Below are 20,817 nucleotides of genomic sequence, written 5' to 3'. Positions count from 1 at the left end.
CTTTGGCACGAAGTTCAAAATATACCTGTCCGCTTTTCAATTGCTACTAACGATCGTTATGAGCCTGATTCCAATGTCGAACTTCCCTCGAATTAGTCTGATGTACAGGATTATTAGTATTCCTTCTCAAGCGTACACTTTATACTATGCGAATGTATACATAGCACCTATAATAGATAGCCAAAGAGTTACGGTATTCCTCTACGTTATCACAGTTGTATGTGTTGTGGAAACGGCGTATAAAATAAAGATGGATTGGAGCAGAATTGAATAGCGAAACATTTTGCAAAATTAAGGGAAATTTTATTGATTAAAAAACGCAAAATTGGGTATACAGTGAATAGGTAGATATACAAAAAATGTAATCATAATAATATTATGTAAATAAATGTACAAAGTTTATATTGACATGTTTGAATAAAGTTATTTCTAAAAAAATCCATTTAACAGAATATCCTTCATTATGTATGAATTATGTTTTACCCAATGTATAAAAAACTTATAATTCAGTTATTCTTCGAACGTCAAAGTTCATACAATCCACCTTTGCTACGGAATGTACTACTTGTAGGCCAAGTTGTAGCGAAATCTACAGCTACGATTTATACTACGGCTACGTAGCAAATATAGCCTCCAGATATAATTTGGTTTTGATCGGACAAATTATTCATACAGCATTATTTAAAGTTGTCTCAGAATATTATTATAGGTGAGGTGTTGAAATGCATATTTGCATAGATAATAATTAAATATTTAGATAAATTTATTTATTTGTTATGTACCTATATTATATCAATTTATTTGTGTAGCAATGCATGCATCTTATAAATAATAATGATTGTAGGTTAGGTAGCAGGTAATATTTATCTTATACTAGAGGTCCGCCCCGGCTTCGCCCGTGGTACATATTTCGCAATAAATGGTAGCCTATGTCCTTTCTCGGGTATCAAAATATCTCCATACCAAATTTCATGCAAATTGGTTCAGTAGTTTAGGCGTGATTGAGTAACAGACAGACAGACAGAGTTACTTTCGCATTTATAATATTAGTACGGATTGAAATAAAAACAAAGTTTCATATTGTGTCATTTATTACAAAAGTCATAATAATTACATACATTTTTCACATAAAAATAACCACACAAAAGTTTTTAGTTAACTTCTTTTTAATAATAAAGAGAAGCAACATAATATTAAAATACAGATACTAAATACTTAATTTGTTGCCAAATTATGTTTAGATACTGTATTTTTACATCATAATAATAAAACGAGCGCCTGACAAATAAACTTGGGCCTTAGACAAAGTAACAATTAAAAAACGATAACGAAGTTAGAAAAGGCAAAAATGTATGGGATTGACATACGCCGCGTTAGATCACGTGGTCTATCTAATGTCGATCCCATACATTTTTCCTTTTCTAACTTCGTTATCGTTTTTTAATTGTTACTTTGTCTACAGGGCCTTAGCGAGTGATGGCCGATGGGTGAGATACTGTTTTAATAACTTGATAATAATAAAATCCATTTGATTGAAGTAAGTAATATCTTTTTAGAATAACTACGTTGTTGCACATAATTACCTGCTTTTAAAAATTTTAATTTATTGGCTAATAGCTCTTCTTAAAATCGTAATTTAAAAAAAATTGTAGTCAGACTGTTCAATAAAGCATTTTTAAAGCTTTATAACTACGTCATTGGCTACATCATAAATAAATAAATAAACAACAAAACAAATACAGGACGTAACATTGTCACTGTAAAAATATTAAGTCGCTCATAATATTACGAAGTTACTCATTTCATACCAATTAATATTGTAAGTCGCTGTTCTATTGATTTTTCATCACTCGCAGTCAGTCGCTCACTTAGTTATTCTAAAACACAACTAATTTTACTTAAACTAGCTAGCTACTAGTTATTATTTAAACTTAAATTTACAGTTTAAACTTAAATTTACAGTCAGACAATTAATACAAACAATAAAACAATAATTTAACAATAGAGCAAATGTACTGCACGTGAGTAAACAAATAGTACATAGACAAAGCTTCATACAACCGCGCAAATCGGTTCCATTATAACCAGCACATGACACATGTATTGCATGTAACCAAGAAGCTTATATATCTAATACACTGAAAGGGATAAAAAAACATACAGGCGTCATTCAAGGTCATATTTTCTTGTTACAAGTTAATGTTCATACTGAAATCTCCATGAATAACTTATAATTATGTAATAAGAGGCAGAATATCTACAAACTCACTAGCAACCCCGCGCCGCCGCGCTTGTCGCACAGATTTTGTTCGTGGTGTCCTCTCTATAATAATACCTCAATGTTTGTGTCAGGATCTCCCGCATATAGCTGTGTGTACTTGATCGCAACTGTTATTAGACCAGGGCCAATCCCTTCCCAAATGATAAAAAACACAGTAGGATGAAACCCGTTAGAAAAGGAGGGGAATATGATAAAAAAATAAAGGAAAAATAAATTACAGATAATCCGAGTTCGGGAAGTGGGAGGGAGGGGGGGGCTACTTAGGCTAAACAATGGTTTCTCTTGATTTCCAACAAAACTACAAGTCCTATGGAAAAAAGTTCAATTGCTTTAGGTGAAAAATTCAAAAAAACCAAGTTTTTGGTTTTTTATTTATCGTTTTCAAAAAAAATTTTTTCTACGATATTTGGTAGAAACTTACCTTATTATGTCCCAAATACACTGTAATTTATTTGATTGAAAATATTTATTTTTTCGCCTTATTTTAACAATAATATAGTTACTTAAATGTGTGTATAAATACTACAAAAAATTTTAAAATATCGTAATTCAAAATCACAAGGATTTTAATAGGTAAGTAATTAATTAATCATAATATTTAATTTGTAACAACCAGGGTTGTTTGTAGGTTTGCAGGGTGTAATATTTTTCACCCTACCAGGGTAGGGTGAAAAATTTGCACGTTCATACGAAGCTTTGTCTATGTACCATTTATTTACTCATGTGATTCATTATTCATTTTACTTTTAACTTTCAGTCGTTTGCAATTTACGATTAACTTAAATATTATCTTTGGTAAAATAAACATAAATGCGCTGTCGGCTACTGCGCGGCCCTTGTCCCCTGGTAGGTAAATATTAGTATATTATTGCTTGCTAGTATAAAACGTCTGTATGTTTCAGATGAGCTGCAAAGTATGAGTAGAATAGTATTTCAAAGGCTATGTCAACATTTAAAGGTTGGAAATTTATCAATAGAATAATGAGGTCAAAATAATTGATACAGAATAGTTATTGGTAAATTATCTAAGAAGCGATCATTAATAAACACAAAATAGAGACAAAAAAGATCAATGTGTAGAATAAAATTACAATATTTCATAAATCTGTTCAACCGAAAAGTCGTAGGTTCGAACACCACGTATCAAAGTCTACATAGTATAAAACAAAGTCACTTTCTCTGTCCCTATGTCCCTATGTCCCTTTGTATGCTTAAATCTTTAATACTACGCAACGGATTTTGATGTGTTTTTTTTTAATAGATAGTGATTCAAGAGGAAGGTTTTAGTAGTTTATTAGGTTTTAGACAAAGCGGGCGAAGCCGCGGGCGGTAAGCTAGTAATCTTTAAAATAATTCATTTATATCTTGGAACTAAAGTGGTACACGCACTTTAGCAATAATTAAGTTTCATTATGGTGCCCTTAATTGCAAGCTTGACATCTCTTAAGAATGTAATAGGTATAATTGCTTCTTTTATATACAAAAATTTAAGTAAAAAATTACGAATTATTATTTGTTAATTATATTATTTTACGAACTATAAGGGAATGATGATGTATTATTGGTGATGAATGAAACTTACATTTAAATGTGGGCGTCGTCACAGAATGGCTCGATAGGCTGCTCAAAATGGCTGAAATGAAAATAATACAAAATCTATACTAATCTATACTAATCTCTACTAATATTATAAAGCTGAAGAGTTTGTTTGTTTGTTTGTTTGAACGCACTAATCTCGGGAACTACTGGTCCGATTTGAAAAATTCTTGATAGCCCATTTATCGAGGAAGGTTATAGGCTATATTTCATCACGCTACGGGCAACATGAGTGGAGCCACGGGGGTGAAACCGCGCGCAGCAGCTAGTAGAAATATATGAGAAAGGTTATTTAAGAAATCTGCAATTTGAAATAATATAGATCCTACTAATATTATAAATATAAATTTGTGAGGATGTGTATGTGGATGTGTGTGTTTGGTACTCTTTCACGCAAACCGATTACAATGAAATATAGCACACATGTAGAAGGTAACTTGGATTAACACAGGATAGAAAATCCCACGGGAACGGAAACTATGCGGGATTTCTTTGACAACGCGGGCGAAGCCGTGGGCGAAAATCTAGTTATGTAGTTATAAAAATACTTAATGTACAAATATATGATGTACGTAGAGCGCAAGTAATCAAAACTTTATTTATAGCGTGCTATTGATCTTTCGAGTAATACCAGACCCGCGACTTTATACTCGCGTACTCTATGTATACCTGTTGAATATCATCTGCCTTTGCAAAAAAAAGGATTTTATACCCATTACAGAAAAAGTGCTCAACGCCGCTAAAGAAGTTTTCACTTCAATAATAGGTATATAATATACGTGACAGTTTGTGAGGATGGTATGTATGGTTGTTTGTTCCTCTTTCACACTTTAACCATTGAACAAAATATGATGAAACTTGGCAGTGATAAGTAACAACATGTTATAATCAAAAGTTTATATTAGTAGGATATAGCTTTGTACCTTCTTTTCTTTTTTTAATCAGCGACCCCTTTAACGGCGGAGGCACTTCATCTGGTACGGGTTGAACGGGTTGCATTGTTAGCGGAATGTAGGTCCACGGCAGCTGCGCTGTTAGTTCTGCAGTTGCCGGTTGGCGACTGGAATACTCGTTACTGTAACCGGTAATCGATAATTAACTTAATACTAATAGATTCAATATTAACTTAAACACAATCTTTACATTTATTTATTCAATAACATTTCTTCAAGAAGCTTTGTTGAATCGGCATCACATATTTTTAACATTTACCACCGATTCGCAAACCAGCATACATCTGTTTCACTGATCGATTTTCTTAGGGACAAGTAGGTGATCACTGTCCTGTGTGGAGTCTTGTGTGTCCTGCCAGACCGAGAGATTTCTTTACCGGGAATCGAACCCTTGGCCTCTTGGTTCTACGCTCATGCGTTAACCACTGTATCAAGGAGGCGGTCTATTACCATGACCATTACGTTGTTTATTAGTTACTAGCCGAGCCTCCTGTTGGTCTTAGCGTGATGATATATAGCCTTCCTCGATAAATGAACTTTCTAACACCGAAAAAATTTTTCTAATCGGACCAGTAGTTCCCGAGATTAGAACGTTCAAACAAATAAACAAACATACTCTTCAGCTTTATAATATTAGTATAGATTAGCTATAATATCTTACCTTGTGCTTGGTTGGTTGGTAGATTGTAATTGATCAACAATGGCATGGTTCGTATGGCCCTGATCCGCTTCATCTCGATTGTCTGTCGTGTCGTTTGTCGGCTGGGAGTACACGCCGCTCGTGTTGTATGCACTCAAGTCTGGCACACTAGAATATAATATCATATTTGATTTATGAGTCTTTATATCCAGTTTAATTTTTTTCATATCACTTATTGTATTGCACACGACACGGGCCTTCTATGAGGGTACAGGCTTATAATAGACATAACATACACCATGACCACGCTGGACATGTCGTCGAACTGTTTGATTCTTCGACATGACGGCTTCCTCATAATGTTTTCCTACACCGTTTAGAGCAGTGGTGATGTTCGGTATATCATGCGTAGATACATTTTATTGAAAAATCTATTTATTTCCTGCACGCCCGCCTGGTCTCGAATCCCCGACTTATCGATTTGAAGTTAGCTCACCACTGAACCATAACTGCACTACCCTCATAGGAATCCCGTGTCCCAGTATATACTATATGGGCTGATGATGATGATTGCACACGAATTGAGAGACTTTCTTCTTCTTAAGTAGCTTAATAAAAAAATATGTGTGCGTGTACTATGTCACGCGTAACGGAAAAAATGTTGCACTAAATTTTTCACTTCAAAAACAGGAAGATAAGGACAGTTTTAGAACTTGTTCCCAAAACATAATTTACCTTTTCACAAAGTACTTCTTTTTGCTATAAAATGCCCGGGGTATCTGTTGGTGCCTTGGGAGACTGGGTGTATAAAGATCGATGTCCACCATGCTCTCACTTTGGGGTGTTGTTGGTTGTGTTGTTGTTGAAGGGACCACTGCCTCGGCCTGTAAGAAAATATGATTTATCTTTACTAATATTATAAAGCTGAATAGTTTGTTTGTTTGAACGCGCTAATCGCAGGAACTACTGGTGCAATTTGAAAAATTATTTTGGTTTTAGATAGCCCATTTATCGAGGAAGGCGGAGCAATGCGGGTGAAATATGTATGAATGAATTTTGTGTCTAGATTAGGATAGAGGAAATTGTCGGGGGAGAAAAGCTAGTTTGTTAATCGACGCCAGATACTGGTACTTGGTACTTGATGTTTGATTGGAATAAATATAAATAAATAAATAAATAACTTTATTGGCATTAAAAAATAGGTACAGCTTATATATGAATCCATAGGCTCCTGAATTAGTTAAAAACTGTGTCTCAGGAGCCAGTGGCTTCTCCCATTAATTTCGAAACAGTATACCTACGTTATATAAAAGAAAATTTAAAAAATAACAAATAAAGGTAAGTGGAAAGCGCTTTAATGTTTGTGTGTGTATATGTGTGAGCGTGTGTGTGTGTGTGTGTGTGTGTGAATGTGTGTGTGTGTTTGCGTGTAAGTTGTGCTTTTATGTGTGGAATGTCTGTCTAGATGTATTATATCTACTGTTTCATTAAAATAGTACTAGTTCAGACTGGTCTGGAAATTCTAAAACTATTCCTGGAATTAATTCACACTATGATAACTAATAATATGTATTATGAGATACAAAGTTTCTTATTCTTACCATAGAATTACTCAGTTTCTCTGACTCCTTCATAGTTTTATTTGCTAACCGATTCAACACCACCAGAATAACAAGCATCACATTGATTATGTAAATTATAATAAAACGTGAATATAAGAGCACCATGGACCATGCCGTCAGTCTTGTGTCAACCACTATGTTTCTGACACCGCTTGCCGTGGCCCCTATGAAGGTCATTATGTCGGCTAGCGTCTGAAAGTTTAATTGATAAACATAAGGCAAGAGTAATAGTCTAAGATCCCACTGCAGGATTACTTCGTTCATAGTTTTTTGATGTAATAAAAATTGTATGTAAGTATATTTATAATAAACTAGAGGTCCGCCCCGGCTTCGCGGTACATATTTCGCAATTCTAGTGTTGTGTAATATAAAATTGTTTATTGTAATTTATAATATATTTGCATGCTCAATTAAGAGCCAGAATGTTTAAGAGCCTATGTAATATGTACCTACCTAACATCTTTGTAAATCTACATTCTGCAAATAAAGAAATTTGAATTTGAATTTGAATTTGAATAAAAGGTAGCCTATGTCCTTTCTCGGGTATCAAAATATCTCCATACCAAATTTCATGTAAATTGGTTCAGTAGTTTAGGCGTGATTGAGTAACAGACGGACAGACAGAGTTACTTTCGCATTTATAATATTAGTATGGATTAGTATTAGTATGGATAAGGAAAATATACATATTATATCGACTAGATTTCCAGTCAAAATTTGGCCGCAAGCATTTTCAATTAAATTTTTAAAGTGAAACTTTTATTACATCGTCTCAAACTTTTTGGTCTGTGTAGCGCATGTCGCGTGACGGTCGAACCGTACGATAATTATCGTACAAATACGATAATTTTGTGCCTAAGTTTCACTTTTACCGTTGTTTCATAAAACCACACAACATTTTTTTCACTTCGATTTTTCATCATCTATATTCTATACATATGCATACAATAAACAATCACTCACTTTCGTGTAAAATGTGTCGTTAATGAATATAACAGTTGCGATCAAGTCCAATGTGCACACAGCTACAGTCGTCAACACCCACGGCCACACCATTACTCTTTCTTTGTTTTGACCGCTCCCTGTAAAATAATAGTTCATAATATATTTTTTTGTGTACACGGGAACTACCGTATATAAGCACAGAATACTTAATAGTAGCTAACACTACAGAACGGACACTCTCCGCCTCCCCGCTCCCGCCAAAAGTAAACACTTACGCACGATCATGAGATATAACAGTTGGATTGGTTGGAATACGCTTACCGCAGGGATGACACGCAGCAAAAATTACGCTTGATAACATAATAATGTTTACAAAAGCAATAATTTATGAAATGTACTTAGTAGATGTGTGATGTGATGAATGTGTTAGTGATATGGGTATCTATATCTAAACCTAGTGTTCTAAACGTATTTTCTAAATATGTACTGTACCGCGTGGAAAACTCACGAGTCGCGGACATGTTGTATTTTGCGAAAAATTTCAGCATTTACGGCTGTATCATAGCTGTATCTTTAGATTGCGTTGGCTTATACGTTTGATTTTTTCACAGCATCAAGGGACCCTAGACAGGAATATTCGATATAAATTTCAGGTTGATACCTCCACGCGTTCCTTAGAATAAGGGTGTTGACAGACAGACAGACAGATAGACAGACGAATAACAAAGTGATCCTATAAGGGTTCCGGTTTTTTCTTTTGAGGTTCGGAACCCTAAAAAACGATTAAAATTAGGTAAACCTATACGGTACATAGCAATTTCTACACAACCCTAATGATAAAATGATTAGTAATACGTACTCATCATAACAATGCTCCCCAGACACCAACCGAGACCCAGGCCCAGGCTACAAGCGTTAACGTAGAGCGTCCTGGTGACAGAAAGCGGCTGTCTAGTCACCAACACCACTGCCTGGTCGCTCAGCTCGTCCAGCGCATGCCCGATGTTTACTAACGTTCCGCACGAGTCGGGATCTGATAAATAGAAGCATTTATTATAACGCGAAAATATATAAATAATTATGTTTTAACAAAACACTCAATCACCTTCAAAAGGGACCAACCGGATCGTTTAAAATAAAAAAATAATCATCAAAATCAGTTCACCCAGCCGCTAGATCTCCTCAGATCTCTGTTACCTCTAACAAACGCAAAAAAAACACAGTTGAATTGTGAACCTCTTCCTTTTTTTGCTGTCGGTTGAAAAAAAAGTAAAAAGTGCCAATTAACATTTTTATTGCTCAGTGCATTTAAATCAAAACTAAGATAAAAATTAAATGTTCCATTTATTGATTATATAAGGAAAACACCGATAACCGGTGTGGAGAAACATAATATTATATTTTGACGTTATCCATCTGTGATCTGACGCGTAATCCGCCAGCGCTGTTTCAATGTCGTAGGAAAGCAATAAAAATATTATCTTTTTTGCCTTTTCTAGATTTAAAAGAAAACTTTATCCACTTTGTGATCCCTTTTGATAGTACAAATAAATAATCATTTTTATTTGCTATGTTAATATTGCGTCTATACTTCAACCACATAAGAATCAACGTAATTTGTACTATTCTATAATAAAATTAACTTGGTGTAGACTCATCATTTTACCTTACAATAATTCTTCTACTCATAAATTTACATCACAACTTAATAAAAAATCTTTACTCACTGTGAAAATAAAGAATTTTGATGAAAATTAATAGCGGAAACTCCCGCAGGAAGTCAATGAGGCAGAAGTACTGAGCTATCGCCAGCGAACTCATTACGATCTGCACAGACGCCTGGATCTAGAAAAAGATGTTTTTTTTTTTATAGAAAATCAACGACAAATACGTTAAATTAAATATTATGTGCACAAAGTTTTTCGACAGGGTAGGCACTAGGCAGGTATATCTATATCGTAGGTAATGATATTAAGTCATAATAATTATACTAATGTTTATTTCATATTGCTGTACTCTAATCTATAAAATAATTTATAAAGTAGGTAGGTATGATACCTAGTGTTCTATATTATGTAGTTAACATTACCTTTGTGTATTACAAATTCCGTTACAGATCGGCCTTTTTCTATCACTAAGTCTCTGTTTGATAAAAGTTTATTCATGAAACAAAAATAAGATTATAATTATCTTACAAAACACACTCATGATATAGGTCCCTACATACCTAATCTATTTAGTTACTTTACTCCCAAAACACTTCAGTCTTCACTTGCAAATTAGGAGGTGAAGGATATAATCTAAAAAAAGACGTGTGGCACTCGGGGACTGCTGCGGTAAAGCTATTGCATACTGCATAGCGTGCCTTCAAGCCACACCGCGCCCGTCGGAGTGGGGAGCGTGAGGTTTTTCGTTACGGAATTTCTGGATTCGTTCCCCGCGCTCAAGGCCCGCGATAGAAGCTATGCAATAGCTTAATAAATGAGGAATTTGCAGCAAGTTTGCAGCATTGAATGTACAATTTTATAATAGTAGGTAATAATTTTCGCAGTTTTTATAAATTATAGAACTATACCTAATTGAAAAAAAAAACCGCATAAGCTCTTGCTTAAAATCGATTACAAATACGAAATTATTATTATAGTGTCACCACCAAACATAGCAAAGTAGGTAGGTATCTAATAATAAAGTGGTGCATTAATTTTGCGTTTTTGCAAAGAAAAATAAGCAATTTGAAATCGTGAAATGATCCTTTCAATATCAATAGTTATCTCCATTTCGTAATAAAGTCGTTGACATGACTGCAGATAGTTCGAGCTACGTCTTCACGATAAGATTGGAGTTTTGAAATTAATAAGAATTTCAACTGGAAAAGTAAATTACTTTCTCAGTGAATATTCACCATTTCTTACGGATTCTTTATTTATATAAAAAATATCTGATCGTGAAAACGATGTTCTGCCAAGTCAGCTTTATGAAATAGGGCTATAAAAACAGTTTATTATAGTCCTTTTCACCTATGATGATTCCTGTGACACTTCATCGTGTTCCGAATTACGTATTTATGTTTAAAAAGCCAAAATAATTTTAGTGCATAATATTTTTATTTTATGGCGGCATTATTACCAAAAATTTAAAAATGAAACATCTTAAGCTTATAAATCAAAAACAGTATTGTTTGGTTTAAAATAATGAAAAATAAAATAAAATAACACAAAAATATAATACCTACGCAATTTGTGTACATGAAATGGATCGTTGAAAAATCATAGAGTTGGAAAATCATATAATCGGCGCCCATCTTGTGATCGTTTGTCAATCGAGTCAATCGTCTGTTCGTATGCGTCAGCCTTGTATACAAGTTGCATTTTTATATTGATATTTTACGTGGTATTCTGTTATTCTTACTAATTGTTATTGTTGACTTTTTGTTGCTGTTGTTTGCTAAGTTTCCTTAGTTAATTGTTGGCGAAATGCCGAAAAAACTAATTTTGGTACTTTATTCAAATCGATTTCCTTTCCATATAAAATATTATCGATTATCGGAAACAATTGATACGATTTCAGTAACCGACATCTCTACACGTGCCAAAAATCGATGTGTCACAGAAATCATCTTAGGTGGAAAGGACTATAGGTACATTATGACGTTTTTGATATTCTCAGAACTAAAGAATAGGTAGATATATTATATTCTCATATCAAAATCTATACATTAAATATTGAAAAATATTTTATAAAATTAAAAAAAAAATATTCAAAAACATCGGTAAGCCGTTTTGAAGCAGTTCTACAAAGTTTATCACGCAAAATAGGTAACTATAGGTTATGATCGAAAAGTTTAAATTATATAGCTAGATATAAAATTGGGGTACTATTACAACCATGTTTGCATTTTCAATTCTTATTTCGCAATGCAATTACAGTCATGTACCTAAACTCCATGATTCGAGTCAAACATTAATGATTCTGTAATCTTGCATCTATGAAGTATCTAACACTACTCCGGTGTTTGGTATCCAAGTATCCGACTAGTAATGTACCTAGTACAAGCAGTAGGTAGGTATTATCCTACTCATCATCATCACTACATAGTAAAAAACAAAGTCACTTTCTCTGTCCCTATATCCCTTTTTATGCTTAAATTTTTCAAACTTCGCAACGGATTTTGATGTTTTTTTTTAATAGATAGAGTGATTCAAGAGGAAGGTTTTAGAATATAATTTATTAGGTTTAAGTCAAAGCAGGCGAAGCCGCGGTAAGCTAGTAATATGATAAATGCGAAAAGTTGTGAGGACGCATGGATGTTTGTTACTCCTTCACGAAAAACTACTGGGTGGATTTGGACAAAACTTAACTACAGACTACAGTTAAGTAGAGAATATATACATCAGAATAACACATGATTCATAGAAAAACATGAATTTTCCCGCGGGCAAAACCCCGCGGAACGGCTAGTTGTATTATATTATCTGTAATATTGGTTAGGTACATACTAACAAAGAACCTAATCTCGATTCAGAGAACGAATTGCGATCTTCCTTTATTTTCATTATATGTTCATATTTTCATACTAGCAATTTATTTTTCATATTACGTCGAGTAACTATAATACTGCTAATCCTATGCATATCAAATATCGAAGAAAGATGTAATCGATCGAAGAATAACAAACTATTGTTTGATTAAATTAATTCACTTGAAAATTTAAACGTTACTTTTACTATAATAATTATTTATCATGTAGGTACCTAAGTATAGTTTTTTATACGGTACATTGTATATCGATAGGTAAATGCGTTTTAAGTACATATAAATAGGATATTATCACGAACTGACATATTTTTATTTTTGCCAAAGCCAAGTTTCACACTTCAAGGTACACTTCAATTTAAACAAATATTTAGAATATTTAGATAGATTGCTTTAAGCAATAAGGCCGCCTTTTGTGCACTTACCGTATTCATGTTTTCTTGTTAAATTATGTTTTTATTACTGGTACTTGTAAAATAAAGTGTCATAAATAAATATTAACGCATAGCTAAAAATAGTGTTCAATTTATCGTTAATACAAAACTGCATATAATGTCATTACAATTACATAAAAAAGAGGTCACAGTTGGAGTTTAAGAATGATTTATTTAGTATGATAGATCTTCGGATCAACGGTGACGCATTTCAACGACCGTTCTCTTATCAATGCCGTTGATAACATGAATTCACTAGTTAACAGAAATACTTGCTCCATTTTGGAATGTTGCAAATTGATCTCAAAAATAATTTATAACAATTTTAAGTTGTATGAAATTGAAAAACAAGTTTTTAGTAAATACAGAGGTGGGGAATGTCGGAATTGGTATATAAAGTAGGTACCTATAAGTGTAATTCACTCAGCAGATATAGGTAAACTAAACTAAAATTAAAGATATTGTTATAAAAAATTTGCTTAAAGTCAAAATCATAATCATAAGGAAAATTACATTAAAATCAATGCAAATAATATCTACTCACCAAAAATACACAAAAGCATAAGCAAAAAAAAAAAAAACGTTCGCAAGAAAATAAAATTCGCAAGCATCTCGTATTCTTATATCGAAATAAAACATTCATATTATGTGTAAGTTATTTGTAATAACTTATTGATATATCAACAATTAAAAAAAATACATTAAAACTTTAGTACGTACCCTTAGATTACAAAATAAAATACAGATGGAGCATGTCAATCATTCATCGCCCTTGTCAAAGAAAATACGAAATCAAAAACGAATACGTTCCTCCGCTAGTGCTATAGCGATTCTAGTGTCATGCAATACGTCAAAAGGGGTTTGATATTTTAGTAAAAAAATGCTGTCTTGTGATATTAAAACGCTGTAAAACTTGTTCCCGAAAACAAACAAAAAGATAAAACATCGTTTTACAGATTTTCTGTAGATTATTTGGCTTATTTAATTTTGTATACAAATAATAATTTTACAAATACGAAGGAATTCAAAACTTCAACGTATGCTGCCAGTATTTTGAAAATGAATTTGCCATTTTTAGGGGTAAAATGGTTAAAAGATATTCGGGGTAGTGCTGTTGGATTTTTCGATCGTGAATGTGATTATTTGTATAGTACAATAAAAGTTCATGGTCATTATTAGATTATTTTAAAAAGCATTATACATTTTTTTGTTACTTTTATAAAAAGCGTCGTTTTCGCTTGCGATTTAATTCATGTGAACACATGATGGATATGATGAAAATAAAATGTCCCACATTCTCGACTAAAAACTACCGTTATTCGCATTCATATGTTTTAAATGAAAAATAAAAACTTTTTTAATGTAATTTATTTAATAAATTTAATGTAATTTATTTAATAAAAATTGAATAAAATTATTTTGTCCTTGTATAACTTTAGTAGATACTAGATAGGTGATAAAATAATTTTTACAATATTATAAAATAAAAATAATATCAAAAACCCGAATTTATATTAAAATAAAAATTAAAACATGACTGCTAATAATTTATGTAGCCTACGTCACTACCACCACAGCTACCTTCATAATTCAGATGATTGCAATGACACCTCACAAGTCACAACTCAAAATCGATCCAACAGTTTATACTGCAGGGCGTGTCAAAGAAATATTATACATACATACCTACACTCGAAAAACATAACCCTCTTTCTTCCGTAGTCGGGCAAAAATTTGGGAAATTATTCATCATCTGGTAACATAACACGCACACAGAAGCACCGTGTACGTACAGTGCAACGGCGAAATGACAGCACACATAGCTTTATGGAAATGACGATAAATTATTCGGTTTAGTTCGGCAACGCTCCATCTGTCTTTTATTTTGTAATCTAAGTACGTACCTATTTAAAACTTTCGTTCTTGTACCATATTAATTTGCCACAATAAATATTTATAATAAAATAAAAAAAAAACTTTCGCATGTAACGTATTCGTAATATGTATTAAAGTCTTCGTAAGTGCTTCGTAATAATATTAGAATGGCGTGAAGAGGGTATTTTTTTTAAACGTATCTAGGCACACGGTCAAGCGTCCATCTTGTAAAATACAATAATAAATAAAAAAATACAATTGACGTTTCAGAAAATCAATCCAAAAATATATTTTTAATCCTGTGGTGTATATAAATTATATTTTAATAACATTAATAACTTTTAAATCGCGTGAATTAAAAAGTAATTATTTTTGCATGTAACTAATTATAGTAGGAACAGTGTTGTTATGATTCAACGTTGTAAAGAAATAATTGCGTTATAATATATTTTAATTTAAAACAGTTTCTATACAATGCAATGCTCTAATGAGCCTTGCTATCATTATCGAAGCTATGCTAAATATAAGATAAAATAATTAGGATTACCATTCTAATACATTATGTGTATTATTAACCGTAAATATGGACATATTTATAAATTGAATCTAGTGAAAGTAAAGTACTTATCTATAGTTATAAAAATCCATAAAGTACAGAGCCAATTTAAAACAAAAGTATTTTTTCATTCCCGCGTGTAACTTGACTTGAAAAACGTGTTTGTGGCAAACACAAAATAGGGAAAATAGAAATAAAATCTGTATTTTTAAGATAAAAAAATCCTAGGAATATATCAAAACAGTAAATAATTTTAAAATTCAAAAAGAAATACATATCAGTTTCCAGAACTTACCAGGGTGAAGAGAGCCGCGTACACCACCGTTTTATTCATTTCGGGTTAAATTTTCTAAAATTAATATTTAACTACGATTTATTTATCCAAAAAATATAAAATAATAAACTATAAAAGGTCGTTCGGTTGAAGCGTCGAGAGAGCAATCCTAGCCGATAAGTCAAAATCTTCGATCTGATAACGGTCTTGCGTAAAAGATAATATAATGAAATTGAGAATATCACAACATGGCTACGTTCACTCCAAACCATAGTGTAGACCGTATAATAAATAATAGATTTATGAATTTATTGATAAGTATAGAAAATAATTATTTCCAATAATTACTATCTATGTAAGTATAAATAATCCATACTAATATTATAAATGCGAAAGTAACTCTGTCTGTCTGTCTGTTACTCAATCACGCCTAAACTACTGAACCAATATTCATGAAATTTGGTATGGAGATATTTTGATACCCGAGAAAGGACATAGGCTACTTTTTATACCGGGAAAATGACGCAATCCCGGAAATCCCACGGGAACGGGAACTATGCGGGTTTTTCTTTGACTGCGCGGGCGAAGCCGCGGGCGGAAACCTAGTATATTATAATTCGTAGAAAGTACTTTTTTATTTTTAAATTTATAACAATAAAAATGTTTTAATATTTGTTACTTTTACTTTAAGCTTCTATTTTATCTGTAACTAGGCGTTTGTCCCGTCTTCGTCCAAGTAGACCCGGGAAAAATTAAATAAAAAATATAGGAAATAATTTTTGGAATCAGTTTAATATTTTTTGTATTAAATCGTTAAACAAACAAATATTTTCTGTTCATAAGCATATTAATATAGAATCTGTAACCAAAAAAGTAAATGTGGGTAGGACACAATTGGAGTAAACAAACGTCAATTTGAACATGATATACCTCCCGTACGTTCTAGGACTGTGGTCTGTATCACGGCAAAAAAAGCCACCTTGTCTCTGCCATATAGATACAAACAAACACATTAATTAAATTATTGGATATACATGGTTGAATATAGAATATGTACATTGACGGACGACCAGGATACAAGAAAGAAAATTGAAGATATTGCCAAAGACGACAAGAAAGAAGCTAATTCTAAAATGTGTCCAAATTCTAACACAAAGATATAGATATAAACATGAAGATTAACATACATCGACATTGCACCAGCTTACTAATTACCAGCTCATATAAATAAAACAGAATGGATGTTCATAGCGCACTTATGTCTGCAAACGAGTGTTTTTAAGTCCAATTGAAGTGCTTTTTAACAAGAAAAATGCTCGGGATCGTGAGTACTCAGTATATTTATTAAATCATTCGTATCATTAGTGGAATATTTCTAATTTACTTCTTACGTCTATAAATAAACGTAATGAATCGTGATGTAGGTACTTATGTAGCGTAAATGGATGTCAATATTTTTAATCGATTTCTGGATTCCTTGATCACATCTGGACGTCTATCAATAATAATGACGAATCACATCGTATTTAGTAAATAACAAGCGAGATTTCTTTAACTGTAAGGTCAATAATGTGCAAGTGTTACCTATATACTAGCGATCCGCTCCGGCTTCGCCCGTGGTACATAGACACTACAACACTCCGGAATCACGTACATATTCAACATTAAAAGATTTTTGTAATAGGTTCAGCAGTTCCTGAGATTATCGCTTTAAAATAAAACAAATTTACATCACCTTATTGTTAACATAACAGACGATACGTGATGCTATTTAAATAATATTATGTTCTTATTATATCTTAAAAGATTGGATATATCTATCTATACTAATATTATAAAGAGGAAAGGTTTGTAATTATGTAGGTATGTATGATTTTCACGCATAATGTACTGGACCAATTTTGATAAAATTTGGCACAGATAATCTTTAGACCCTGAGAAAGAACATTTACACCTTTAATTGCGAAATATGTACCACGGGCGAAGCCGGGGCGGACCGCTAGTCTTAAATAAAATAAATATGAGCAATATTCATAGGCTTCGCATATATTATAAAAAACGTTCTCCATTTTTTTGACAGGTAATTTTCTTGGCTTTGATCTCTGCTTGCTCAGTACAAGCGGAGGATATTCTACCGAAGGCCAATCACACATTACCGAAAGACATGTGAGTATTCATCTTTATTTTAGTATAAAAATATATCATAGTTATAATACACAATCAAAATATTATTTAATGCTAATTTTCGTAACTCTGAAACATATTTCTTACTAGCTTTCCACCCGCGACTTCGCACGCGTTGTAGAATGATACCTAAATGAAAATATTATGTCGTTAACAACTTGCCGTTCGTCTGTAAGAACTCTTAGTCGGTTCAGTGGTTTGTAGACAGACAGAGTTGCTTTCGATTTTATAATATTGCTAGGAATCTTATTTGGCAATATCACATTTTTACATTGGAAGTGGGTAGGTACTTACCTAAATACGTAGAACAAAACTAACGTAATTTACTTGTTCATAATATTAATTATATAGGTATCGGCCCGTATCAAAAGTAGGTAATAAGTTATGTTTTATAATTTAGCCTAGGTAATATAATGTTATATGTAGCAGCTGTGTTTGTTAAATAATCGGCGGTAAATTTAAAAAATGTAATGACGATTCAAAAGTGCTTCTAGAAGAAGTCTAATTGAATAAATAAATGTTTGAGTTTGAGAATATGCAGCACACGAACGAATTTTCAATTAGTTTTAGGGGTTTAGTAAAATTGGTTTGAAATTGAAAATGAGCACAACCAGCCTAACATGGTCTGTGTGTAGTACAAGCTTTACTCTATCGAAAGGTCCTATTTCACTGGTTAGTTCTACAGTTTATTTCCTTGCAGTGAAAATAGCCTTTCCTGAATCTTATTGGTTTTCAGGTATGTAGTTCGAGCAACGGTGTACCAAGTTGGAATCCTTGTCAATGGAACATCAAATGAAACTGATAAAAACGCTACGTAAGTAATTAGTATTAGATAATATCTTAATCTTAATATCTTAATATATATAAATCTCGTGTCACAATGTTTGTCCTCAATGGACTCCTAATCCACTTAACCGATTATAATAAAATTCGCACTCCATGTGCAGTTCGATCCAACTTGAGAGATAGGATAGTTTAAACATGTAGGTACCATGGGCGAAGCCGGGGCGGACCACTAGTTATATTATATAAATCTCGTGTCACAATGTTTGTCCTGAATGGACTCCTAAACCACTTAAACGATTATAATAAAATTCGCACACCATGTTCAGTTCGATCCAACTTGAGAGATAGGATAGTTTAAACATGTAGGTACCACGGGCGAAGACGGGGCGGACCACTAGTAGGTAATAATATTTACAATAACAATATTGTATAACAAAGATTAACTCGTAAAATCATGGTCATAAACCTAAATTTGTATACGTGAAAATAAATAAGTAATAAATTAATCGGTTTCTTCACTTTCTCGAAACTTGTACGTAATTTAAATATAACATTGAAAATTACCGCGAAATCATACCGATTACCGCATTTAAAATTTAACTACGATCAAATTTCTGCGGTGGACCGTACAATAGGTGCACTGTTTGAATTAATATACCTAACTACTTTAGCGTAATTAATGAATCTTGATGGATTATTATCCATACTTAATATTATAAATGCGAAAGTAACTCTGTCTGTCTGTCTGTCTGTTACTCAATCACGCCTAAACTACTGAACTAATTTACTTGAAATTTGGTATGGAGATATTTTTATACCCGAGAAAGGACATAGGCTACTTTTTATTACGAAATATGTAAGTACCACGGACGAAGCCGGGGCGGACCGCTAGTTATTTAATAAAACTCACGATATGATGTCAAATAGTTTATTGCTATATTTTAAATCTTGTAAAATAAAGGTACATACATATTTAAACAATGGATAAATAATTGGGCAAATGCGGTTTGGCAGATGTTACAATAATACCTATGTCGTCGAACTTAATATATATTATGTCGTCTTAATAGAACGACCCTATGTTTATTTGGTTTATACACAGAGGCCGTCAAGAGTCCGTTACATTCTACCACCTCAACGGTTCCAACCTCAATCTCAAGGATCTACCAACACCGCTGGTCACCAACGTGACGGCTGAAAATGTGGTTGGTGTCGCGCCAACCAACACCACCGTCCCTTGGGAGGCTTTGAAGAACTTGGGGATAAAGCTGCCGGCTAAAACTGGTAAGTTGTCACTACTATTATTATGAAAAAAAGAAAGAAAAATATTTTTTTCAACCAAAAAACACACTGTATTAATTTTTACTAATATCTGGAAAAATAAAGTTAAGACAAATAAGAACTCAAGAGCAATCACGAATATTTTCATAGATAAATAAATAGATAGGTAGATCATTTATTTTCACATAATAATTTTCTACTTGCATTTAAAGTTTGCTTAGTTATTTTTTCTAATAATTGTATTTCCTTTAGATAGGTACGTTAGCTATCTATCAGTCTATCAATAAATAATACCAAATATTTTTCCATTTTTTAAAGTTACGTACAAAATATTTGACCATTTTTTCTCTATCAATAGCGAAAATATTTCACCGCCAGCCGTACAAAATAAGCCTGAATAAAATGCAATTCTTTTTCAGATCATTCGACAATCCGATTCAAAAGAAGCCTTGTAAAAATACCAGCTAACATAACTAAGGCGTCTCTCGTCATACCCGCGGAAGTCGGCGTGCAGTCTATCTCGCTCCCACTTATGTCCCTGAACAACAATTTGTCGAGGATACCTGTACCTATACCGAATGTATCTGTTGTTAGCTATACCAAAGCTAACACTGTTGTTCACAAACCATAGACAAAATGTAGAAAAAAAAGTAATAGAGTTTAGTTGGCCATAGCCAAAGTGGAATAATTTCTTAAAAAAAATATTGAATTAAAAATTTTAAAGCTAATGTTAATGTTTTATTTACCTTCACTTATTTTCTAATAACCATTTTAACTTTCAACAATAACAACTTTTTAACAATAATGTAATTAATTATGTACCTATGTTATTAACTAATAAAATATTTAGAAATTCA

At 32.6% G+C, this 20,817-nt stretch overlaps 2 protein-coding genes across 2 annotated transcripts; one reads left to right on the top strand and one right to left on the bottom strand.

The window, feature by feature from the left end:
* Positions 1-2,625: 2,625 nt before the first annotated feature.
* LOC149910865 (uncharacterized) lies at positions 2,626-15,769 on the bottom strand. The gene is made up of 10 exons (XM_090102619.1): positions 15,731-15,769; positions 9,765-9,882; positions 8,897-9,070; positions 8,056-8,174; positions 7,072-7,284; positions 6,206-6,354; positions 5,492-5,638; positions 4,801-4,952; positions 3,864-3,914; positions 2,626-3,124 (listed from the first exon to the last, which is right to left on the bottom strand). The coding sequence occupies exons 1-10, from the start codon at positions 15,767-15,769 to the stop codon at positions 2,997-2,999; spliced, it is 1,290 nt and encodes a 429-aa protein (XP_089958745.1). The 3' UTR covers positions 2,626-2,996.
* Positions 15,770-16,819: 1,050 nt separating this feature from the next.
* Positions 16,820-20,640, top strand: LOC149910864 (uncharacterized). The gene is made up of 5 exons (XM_090102511.1): positions 16,820-17,033; positions 17,790-17,875; positions 18,630-18,707; positions 19,782-19,963; positions 20,380-20,640. Exons 1-5 carry the CDS (start codon positions 17,022-17,024, stop codon positions 20,589-20,591), a joined length of 570 nt encoding a protein of 189 aa, XP_089958637.1. The 5' UTR covers positions 16,820-17,021; the 3' UTR covers positions 20,592-20,640.
* The last annotated feature ends 177 nt before the right edge of the window (positions 20,641-20,817 follow it).

The sequence above is a fragment of the Colias eurytheme genome, chromosome 1 (assembly GCF_061535395.1).
Source record: "Colias eurytheme isolate Ceu_HAF_F1 chromosome 1, ilColEury1 Martin Lab GWU primary, whole genome shotgun sequence".
NCBI lineage: Eukaryota > Metazoa > Arthropoda > Insecta > Lepidoptera > Pieridae > Colias > Colias eurytheme.
This window is presented reverse-complemented; position numbering and strand designations above follow the sequence as displayed.

Excerpts from the sequence above, each read along its gene's own strand:
- LOC149910864 (XM_090102511.1), top strand. Across the intron at positions 17,876-18,629 it reads CACACATTACCGAAAGACAT|GTATGTAGTTCGAGCAACGG; the intron begins GTGAGTATTCAT and ends ATTGGTTTTCAG. Across the intron at positions 19,964-20,379 it reads AAAGCTGCCGGCTAAAACTG|ATCATTCGACAATCCGATTC; the intron begins GTAAGTTGTCAC and ends ATTCTTTTTCAG.
- LOC149910865 (XM_090102619.1), bottom strand. The coding sequence starts at position 15,769 with ATGAATAAAACGGTGGTGTACGCGGCTCTCTTCACCCTG. Across the intron at positions 9,883-15,730 it reads ACGCGGCTCTCTTCACCCTG|ATCCAGGCGTCTGTGCAGAT; the intron begins GTAAGTTCTGGA and ends ATCTTTTTCTAG. Across the intron at positions 6,355-7,071 it reads AGAAACTGAGTAATTCTATG|GCCGAGGCAGTGGTCCCTTC; the intron begins GTAAGAATAAGA and ends ATTTTCTTACAG.